General features: G+C 40.5%; 1 protein-coding gene across 1 annotated transcript; it reads right to left on the bottom strand.

Moving 5' to 3' along the window:
- Positions 1-527: 527 nt before the first annotated feature.
- LOC139721767 (toll-like receptor 2) lies at positions 528-3,752 on the bottom strand. The gene is made up of 2 exons (XM_071633090.1): positions 3,012-3,752; positions 528-1,046 (listed from the first exon to the last, which is right to left on the bottom strand). The coding sequence occupies exons 1-2, from the start codon at positions 3,750-3,752 to the stop codon at positions 528-530; spliced, it is 1,260 nt and encodes a 419-aa protein (XP_071489191.1).
- Positions 3,753-10,535: the final 6,783 nt, after the last annotated feature.

Here is a 10,535-nt window from a genome sequence, read left to right on the forward strand (position 1 = left end):
CAGTCTAGGGGGAAAGTTGCATTCCAATATCTTTTGTTAATCACATTTATACTTCAGCATTGGTTGACATAATTCCCACTTATGATGTCACATGGGAATCATGATTTTGATGTTTCTGTTTATTCGTTCGTTTGTTTTTTGGTTGTTTTTATTTGTTTGCGCATCCAAGTAGACTCAAGAAAAATATAGAACATATGGCAGGAATATTCACATATTCATTAGGCCACATAATTATTGTTGGGGATAGCATGAATCAACATAAAAGGTGAACATCCATTTGCAGTTTATATTTCGTTTACGTACATAATACGTCTAAACGCTCGGGGAATGTCTGGTATTTCGTATTTCAAGATTGTTCATGACACGAACCCGAAACAATAAAGATCACACAACCACCAGGCTTCTAGGGGGTTCATTATAATTCTACTAATTGCTCCTAATGGTTTCTAATGAATTTCGAACTGGGAAGACAACATACTAGATATGTACCTATGGGACCAAACATCATGTAACTTCACTGTCATTCACTACGGAGGAACAAGTGGGTTACAGTATCTGTTAACTGTCATGTATTTTCCTAGCTTCTCCCAAAAGTAGGGCTGCCCTCCAGGGTCTCGAGGCCACATGAGATACACTCGGTTATCACTGAGGAAAAGACGGATCAGAAATGGCAGGTCGGCGTCCGGTATTTCTTCTAGAAACACAAGCACGATATTTTCTATCTGTACCTCATTAACGTGATCCAGTGCGAGTCGAAATTTGAGTAGGAACATGTGGTTCTTGAGAGCATCTGCGCTGATGAGAAAGACCACCTTGAAGCTATTTTCTACAAGTAGGCTGACAGAATCCAGGTAGTACATCCCAAGCCTTAGGGCCTCATCTCCAACGGCAAGTCGGCCATATTCAGGCAGATTCTCTTCTAGACCACGTCGGAAGATCTCCTCCGTCCAAACCTCGTCCTCATCGTGGTTAACAACGTACATGTCATACTGGAAATCTTCCCTCTGTTGTTGGGGGACGATTTCCCGGTAACCAATGAAGTGGATCTTCAACAAAAAGAGTCCATACCTTAGTTTCCAGCGATTGTAATAGATCATGATCAGAGCGAGTGTAGTACATAAAGCACTCGCAACCACTGAAAGGTAGAGTACATACTGTGGACCACACTCTCTAACTGGTTTAAAATCACTCAAAAGCATTCCTGCAGCTGATTTGAATGAGCCGGCCTGAGAACATTTGGTTCCAAAACTATATTCAAGTTTGATAGACCTCTTAGCGACCCACTTAGGTAACCATTCAAGAGAACAGTTGCAAACCCACTTGTTTTGTCCCAAACCAAGTACTGAGAGAGTTTGTAATATAGGCTCGAATGTTGTGAATTGTAGCGAGACCAGCCTATTGGATGAAAGATCTAATCGGGTTAGGTTCACAACGTTTCGAAACAGATCACTGTGCAAGAAATTTAGATTATTGTCAGCTAATGATAGATCTCTCAGTTGGATTGTATCATTTAGAAAAAAATTGGGAATGTGACCTATGTCATTATTTGCTAGACTGAGAATTTGTAGACTGAAAAGCCCTTCAAGCAGCAAAGGCCATAAAAATACCCTGCTTTCATCTAGGTACAACTCTCGCAAACTGGTCAGGTTTTGAAAAAACCCATTGGGGACAAGGAACATGTGCGTACCGGCAAGGTCTAATACATTTAACCCGTTCCTTACGGGAACCTGGTTTACCAGGTTCCCGTGGGAGCAACTGATATACGGGAACCTGGTTTACCAGGTTCCCAAAATGAAGACAAGGGTGCCTGCTTCAGTGGCCTAAATTCATGTTTCTTTGTGTTAAAATGCTCAGAAAAGTGGGTTTGATAAAAAGATTAGAGTTTATTCTATCAGGATTTGTTCTCCTGCTGTTTAAAAAAGGGGGTTTTACAGTATTACATACCCTTTCCTGATTTAGTTTTTTGCTTGTTCTGCTGTAAACTCGTACGAACATGTACATAATGATCAAGGCTGAGATCAGTTAGAAATGCGGGTTCGCTGACCCCAGTCACCTCATTCAGGTACCTGGTTTTGTGTAGAACAAAAGATTGTGAGAGCTCATCAGCACACGCTCTATTCATACCTCGCACCCGATCGATAGTTCCATTGTTCACGGGCACTTGTAGTTGACCGTAGAAAGGGGGACACAATGAACCGCTTGACTGCCTTCACACAGCTGGATTACCAACCTGTGTGCCTCTCTGTCGACGGGCGAAAAGAATCTCGTTTGGGGGCATTAAAGGCACTCAGAGAATTGCGGAAGGAACGGGTTATATCAAGTAACCCTCCAAAGCAGGAAATACCTTTGTTAAAATTCCAAAGGTCGCGAACATCTATCTTAGTCCCCTGAAAACTTACTGTCTGTAGAAGAGGGGTGTTTCTTTGCAGTATTCCCGGGGAAACCATATCTGGTGGAATTCCCTCTGTACCCCGAAAGTCTAGGATTTTCAGCGAATGCACCTTCAGGTGAAGTACACCTGAGATCAAGCAGTCTGCAAAACTCAGAGTATTCAACGATTCTAATTCTGAGAGTGAGACGTGCGTTAAGGGGTTCAAATTGTTATAAGATAAATCTAAAATCGCTAATTTGTTCAGACCGTTTAATGCATGAGTCCCTATACGAGCGAATTCATTTCCCCCGAGGAAAAGTGTGGTGAGATTCGCGTCCCACTCTTGATTGTCCCAATTTATGACTGAAATGTTGTTGCCTACTAAAGACAACACTCGCAGCGAAGACATACCCGAAAAGTGGATAGGTTCAATCGCTTCCAATTCGTTGCCGTCAAGGGTCAACTCAGAGACGTCGGTCAAATTTTCGAAACCTCTCGGGATGAGCTCTCGAAGTCTGTTTATGCCAAGGTCTAGCAGACGAAGATGTTTTCCCTGTAATGCCCTGAATAAACCAGGTCGCAAGGAAGTGAGATCTATATTTCTGATATATAGAGTTGTTATTGTTGTCGATAACCTTACATCCTCGAAGAGGTGATGAAGTTCTTTCTCTGGTAGCAGTATTCCGCTCATGTCGAGGCCTCGGACTTTTAGGGACGATATGGTGGCTGGACTGATGAGTTGTATTGGGTTGTAGGACAGATCGAGAGAATCAACGTTGCAGTCCATCGCAAAAGACTTTTCCGAAAGCTCCGTAAACTTGTTTTGTGTAAGCGACATGGAGAGAAATGCCACGTGGCAGGCCGTCCAGCTAACGTTCTGCAAAATATTATTACGTAAACCCAATGTAGATGTTGTTGTCATTGCTCTGAAGATATCATCTGAGACGTGTGCAAGGTTACTCCCATTTAACTGAATATTTGTAAGAGCAGTGCTTGCAAACATGTCCCCACGTAGTGCCGGGAGGCGTTTGTTGTTGGATAGATCCAGACTCTGAAGAAATGATAGACCCAAGAATGTGCCGCTGTCTATGAACGAAATGTCGTTTGATTCAATGACCAGATCTTTTAGTTGCTTGTAGGCGAAGCATGACGTGTTGTACAAGGCGGCGATCTTGTTGAAGCTCAAATCGAGAATCTCAGTGTTGCCGGGTAGATGTCCAGGCACCGAAGACAATCCCATCCCGTAGCAGTACGCGCCGCGACTGGCCCGGTCGATGAGACAGGGTGGAGCTGCTGCAGAAACCGTCTCCATTGCAGAAAGGGAGATGAGACCGTGTATGAGAATGAAGAGGACGAGGGGGGCGCTGTCCATACGATCCATGTCTACTGCTGTCGTCGCTTTACGTTGTGTAAAAAAAAAGAAGAAGTAAAATGATTTATGAATCAATATGAACAGCACTGACATTTTTTTATCATTTTAATTTGCTTTAAACTCTCTTTTCAATTTGATGTTAGAAGAAAGTTTCGAAACATTGCGAATAAGTTTGTGTTAATGAAAAGCAAAAAGTGAAATGATGAATGTAACATTTCCGTTTCAAACCTCTTACATTTGTTTTTGATGCGAACTATGATATTGGATATAGCTGTTGAATGCTTCAACCATAATTATAATATCTTATTTCCATGGTTTACAACTCCATGCACTCGATGGGTTGCAACTCAATGCATGCCTTTACCGTGAATGCATTTTTTACTCACTATCGCCGAGGTAAAGCAAGAATGCCAGCTTTTACCAGGTAATGCGAAGGCAACTCTCTTTTCCCATTCCTCCCCCAACATTAACTAGAGAAAGGTACCTTTTACGTTCTGGAGTGCTACCAAGAAGATTCCACATACTATTGGTCCCCGAAATTCGGGGGAAAAAAAGACCTCGCATCTCGCCATATATCCTTTCGGACAAAAGAGAAGGAGATCTCACATCTGTCCGTTTAGTCATCTCCAATTGCCAAACATGGAGAGGTCGCGGGATCATCTCGTCTTCTCGTTAGCACATATTACTATAATCATTCCTTAGTAGGGGCTATTAGCTAGGGATCGGCAAGGAAGCAACTGCAGTAATGTGAAATGGAATGCAGCATACCTTAGAGATGGACCGATGTGGAGCTCGGCTAGAACAGAGGTCTTTTTGCAACCCCCTTGCAGCAGTACTCGTCAATTCTCTGACTAGACATCGTTATCTATCAAACCCGCAGGAAAAAAAAAAATCTGCCAACACTTATATTTGTCTTGCCACCACATGGCCATTGATTGCATTGCCTTTATGAAAATCCGATCCCACGATGCAGGCTTACAGACAAAGCAAAATAATAAAAGCAGGCAACTACCTCGATCACGCGGAGGTCCCTTTATCACCAACAGGAAAACGTAGGTGTGGTTATGGGAAATGGATTCCGCAATCCTTTATGAGATCGATGCACTGCGCAGAATAGTAACGCTTAACAAACCACTGACGGATCAAACTTAGGAAATTGTAACAGGAAACTTTTGCTGCAAATTTTTGTCTCTAACTCTCTCTCTCTCTCTCTCTCTCTTCCTCTCTGTCTTTCCGTACGACCGCCTGTTTGTCTTTCCCTTTGTCAAATGCATGTATTTATTATTTATTTATCAATCTATGTATGCACATATAAAACTCATTTACTTTAATATTTAGATTGTTTGTTTGTACATTGTCTTGTCATTTTATATACCTTACTGTCTATCCCACATCCAAAAATAGAAGAAAAAAATTACTTATTTCGATTTGAATGTTTCTATCTACTGGAGTTTGTATCACAATATTAAACAAACAGCAATCATGATTTAACCATGGCATTGCAGGATTTTTTTTTTCACCTTCGAGGATGGCTACATCCTGGTTAGTCTTTAGGGCTTTTTACACTTGTAAATTTTTGCTTAGTCCCGTACCAACGGTGGGGCTAAGGGGGGCCTTAGCCCCACCGTTGGTACGGGACTATCCTTAGCCCACTTTCTCTCTACACTCGTTTTTGCCAAAGTGGGCTAGCCCCACCGATAGTCCGGTACTATCTGGCCCTGCAAAATAGCAGTGTTAGCACCGCAATTGCGGTGCCAAGCAAGTGAGTGTAAACAGAACGAAAAAAAATAATCCGGGGCTAAGCGGCGGAAACGAAGTCCGACCCCCACTGACCAATCAGAAACGAGGTAATCAAGTGCTGCCGGTGCGTGCGTGTACGTGTACAGTGCACAGCATAATCATGAATATTCATGTGGTTTGGAAAGTCCGGGGCTAAACAGAAATACGAGTGTAAAAAGGTCAGTTTTCTCCTTAGCCCCGGACAAGAGATAGTACGGGACTAATTGGCGAGTGTAAAAAGCTGAAAAAATTGGTACGGGACTAACGATAGTCCTGGGTCAGAGAATGTCCGGGGTTAAGAAACATAAGTGTAAAAAGGGCTATAGTTTGCCTGCGATCCATACGACGTATGCATTAAATTCACACATTTAAAGTGCCTTTATTTCAAAGAAAAATAATGGATGGAACCAGGGGTTCCTTTCAATTTGATTTATGTTTTCATTTACTGTTGTGTGTATCACAATATTAAACAAGCAGAAATCATGATTTATTCATGCCATTTTTTTTTAACCTTCAAGGATGGCTACAACCTGGTTAAGCATAAAGTTTGCCTGCGGTCCTTACGACGTATGCATTAAATTCAAAGAGTCTTTATTTCGAAGAAAAAATTGAAGGAACCAGGGGCAAAGTGTTACAATAGTGGTATTGTGTCAGCTAGCTTATTATCCTCTACATGACCTTTTGAAAACTGGCAATTAATATTTTATGTGTACATATAATCAATTGAACGATACTGCACCAAACTACGACAATCAGTTTCTAGTAAATTGCTTAATTAGCACCTAGCCAAAATCGACATTGGACAGTGTGATGGGACAAACAATATGCATCAACCAGCAACGGATCTATACTCTTATGCTGTTGTTCGTATCACTTTCATACTTCCTTGTCCTCTGGAATCACAGCTATGGGAAATTGTTACAAAAAAAAATATCAAGGCACTCTTCAAGTCCAAAAGAAGAATAAGTAGGCCTTCACTTTCAGTGTCAATAGTAACGATTTAATCAAAAGTTGATAAATGAAAGACAGCCTGGTGGTAGTGTCGCTGCCCGGAAAGCAGTAGATGACAGGTTCGAGTCCCACTGGTTCCCTTTTTTCCGACATGTTTGTTAATTCAGATCAGCAGTTGCGATCTTAACAAATTTAATTTGTAGAGGGAGACAAACTGAAGAAACTCACACCTAATCAAAAGTTGTTAGTATTAAAGGTATCATATTTAATTTCTTTCACGTTTGAAAGGAAAGTTAAACAGCATGAAAGATAATAGGATTGTTGTGACAATGGCCTCGTTTTAACGACTACGATCTGGAGCTATCGCGATTACAAGGTCAAGGTGTCAAAGTTCAAGAGCCAAGTTGTATAGTGGTTGATTGTTATTTGTATCTAGTACAGGCTTCACAAAAAAAAAAAAAATGCTGCTTGTAATCATACTCGGCTTTTTTCCCTTGCTCCCACCATCGGCCATTATACACTGAGATAACAACGATTCCTGGTTGAGGAAGTATTGATACAAAATAGTATGTCGTCTCGATTTTGATACAAAAGATTTATATGCATTAGCTAGACAACTCAAGTTTTATTCAACTGCTGCATTTTCTCGATTTTCTGTCGTTAACAGCAGTTTCCGGTCAGGCATTGCCAGCACAGATGGTCCCTGACAATGGCATGAGCAACGATAGCAACCACAAGAACAAAAACTTAACAAGACTAGAAAGGAAACAAGTAGACGTACAGATATACCTAAAAATGACATAAAATAATTGAAGTAAAAAGCAGATTTTCTAATTGTTATGGATAATATTCTCTTACTGGTTCCTATTTCATCAACGCAAATCATATTCCTCATTTTCAACTTGTGATACGTGTATACAGTAACGTTTTTGTCTATTAAATCATGAGACACTTTTTAGATTGCTGTCAAAGGAAGTAACGAGATATGACACATACACATGTATAATAGTATATGAATACAAACACACACACACACACACACACATAATATGTGCCTATATGCAAGATTTATATGCATTAGCTAGACAACTCAAGTTTTATTCAACTGCTGCATTTTCTCATAAAAGTAAAGATGATACTGTATGATAAAAGAGAGAAGTGAAACGACGTTAAGAATAAGGTCAAATTTTGTAAAAATCAAGTGGTGAAAAATAATTATCATCGAGTCGGCCTAATTCGACACAGGTGAAAAGTCCGGTCTTTCAAAATTATTAAACTCAGCATAGCACTGGAAGTAACATGTTGGTACGTGTTCATAATGAAATGTCTGATTTTCGGATCAATGATACCAGTAAGAATTATACAGACTGATTATGATTTGGCGCCTTGATGACTGATTATACAGCTAAGAATCACACGGTCACACGCACACTAACACCCACACACACACACACACACTCTCTCTCTCTCTTTCTCTCACACACACACACACAAACACACACACACAAACCCCACACACTCACTTAAGAGAAAAGAGGAAAAATTATTTCTCAAAAAAGCTGCACTTGTTGAGAGTGAAAGCCGGTTTAATCATGCTGTTTAAGTTCTGAGCTCCCTATGAAAACACCTATATCGAACATTAAGCAATTCCACATGTCGATAAAAGCGAAAGTGTACATTACACACTGCGCGGTCGTGGACATGTTATATGAACACAACGTATTTAGTTTGCGGATCTCTATTTTTGAAAACCGGACTTGTGACCGCACTTCCGTTATATTTTTTCTTCCTTCTCTTCCTCTCTCTCTTTCTCCCTGTCTCTCTCTCTCTCACTCTCTCCTTCACTCTTCTCTCTCTCTCTCTTTCTCTGAGGTCGACGTACATGTACGCAACGTGCATATCTCATTTCCTTTTGAATACGAAAGTAATTATGTATTGTAGATTTCACAGTCTTTCGTGTTATGATATCCGAACACAGGGTTGTTTGCGTGTTGATCTTTTGATTTAAAGAAACAACAACAGGCTTAAGATTTCAATTCCTTGATCATATTTCCCCATCAGTCAGAGATCGACCTACGCTTCATATTTCATTTTCTTCTTAATGAAAAAATTTAGAAGAGAAAAATCTTTCTTTTGGTATGCTAATTTCTCAGAACGCAGAAACCTTGCTAGATTAAGGCGAAAGATCCCTAACGCTTATGGATCGTATCCGATAAATACAAACTAGCAGATTAGAGGTGCCCTTGAGAATATTTGGTCTGAATTTATGGTGAATTATTTGAATGAGACGAAAACACTTCAAAAACCTACGCTTGCGATCAAATAAAAGAACTGAAATCATGCTCTTATTGCGTTTCTCTCTGTTTGCATGGTCAGATTGTATGATCTTTTTAAAGGGAGGATCTATTAACAAGAGTAATGATTCTCCCACTGTTTTTCCTTTTAATTATGCTAAAAGAGTCAAAATAAAAGATGCATTTCCCCATATTTCATTTGTATCGTTTTCCGTACATGAAATAACAAGATGATGTAGTCTTCTCAGCCAGCAATGGCTCACCTAAACATGAAAGAAATTATGAGATTTCAACGAATTTCTGATTTTTCTGAAGGCATCATCCATTGTGTTACCTAATATTAAAACATTCACCCAATTTATATTTGGATTGAATGTCCCTTTTGACAACTAAATGAAGGGTACAATAGAATAAACACTGATTCGGTAAGGCGAATGTTCAAATCTTGATGGGCTCTTCCTACCACTGGCGTAGCCAGGGGGGGGGCGATGGGGGCGGTCGCCCCCCCTAAGATTTGGACCGGGGATTTGGGAGGCGGAAAAAAAAATGCGTGTATACTGTATGCATGCACATACATTTCACTCAAAGTGTGCACCAGATCGTTGAATTTCAATTCAAAATATGCAAAATCTCTCGTGCTTGGGAGGGGGTATCCCCCTCCCAAACCCTCCCCCTCTGTGCCTCTTTCCCTAGCTAAGTACACTTTTTAGATTTACAAAAAATTCTGAATAATTCTGAGTGCACAAGACTTATCACTTATATTCCGAAAACTGAAGGTTCCCTCATGTATAAGGGGAATTTCCCCTTTTAATCGACCCTTTCCTCCCTCAGCCCCCCCCCCCCCAATCAGGTGTTTTCTTTTTTTATTTTTGGTGATTTCCCAAATGTTGATTCCATCAAATATGCGTATACGAGATATCTCAATTTCAACCTTAAAAAGATAAAAGCTCCATGGGAAGGGAAGGGTGGAGTTAACACTCGCCCACGCCTTCTCCTGTGGCTATACCCAGATCGCTTTATTTCAATTCTAAAAACGCAAAAGCTCCGCGAGCGGGAAGAGGAATCCCCCTTCCCCTAAGCTCTACCTCACTAGACTTTATACATACGCACAGATGGTGCACATTCGGAATAAGAGCTAAATTCCGTGATTTTAACACTTCGATGAAAAAGTATCGCACCAAAAATTTGCACCAGATCGCTGAATTTCAGGTCTGAAAACGCAAAATCACCTTCGTGTGGGAGGGGATATGCCCCTATCTACACCCTCGTGTGCATGCTTTTTCTGTTTGATTGCTGAACAGACAGCGTTCATGATATTCAGTGTAAGAATTAGTACAAGAAGACTAGTGTATTCATATTATACCATTTTATAGGCAAATTGTTCAATAATAATCTACACTAAAATATACTGCAACCTTAAACAAGTAGGACTGTTTCAACTCGTTAAAACACGCAAAAACATGCATCAAATTGCACCATTTGCAACATCAAAATGCAAAAAGTTCTCACCGTGGGAGGGGGGACACCCCCCTCCCACACCCTCCCCTACCCCCTCGCTCGCTCCGCTCGCTCGGGTTTAGTCGCGTTCATGATATTCAGTGAAAAGAATTGAAACAAGAAGTGTATCTAAATTATACCATTTTATAGGCAAATTGTTCAATAATACTCTACACTAAAATATACTGCAACCTTAAACAAGTGGGACTGTTTCAACTCGTTAAAACACGCAAAAACATGCATCAAATTGCACCATTTGCAACATCAAAAT

This window comes from Diadema antillarum, unplaced genomic scaffold (genome assembly GCF_040938485.1).
Source record: "Diadema antillarum isolate AM-2024a unplaced genomic scaffold, OU_Dant_1.0 scf00000150, whole genome shotgun sequence".
In the NCBI taxonomy this organism is placed as follows: domain Eukaryota; kingdom Metazoa; phylum Echinodermata; class Echinoidea; order Diadematoida; family Diadematidae; genus Diadema; species Diadema antillarum.

Coding starts and splice junctions, on each gene's coding strand:
- LOC139721767 (XM_071633090.1), bottom strand. CDS start 3,752: ATGGATCGTATGGACAGCGCCCCCCTCGTCCTCTTCATTCTCATACAC. Junction 1,047..3,011: donor TTCATCACCTCTTCGAGGAT/GTAAGGTTATCG, acceptor TTTTTGTTGAAG/ATCCACTTCATTGGTTACCG.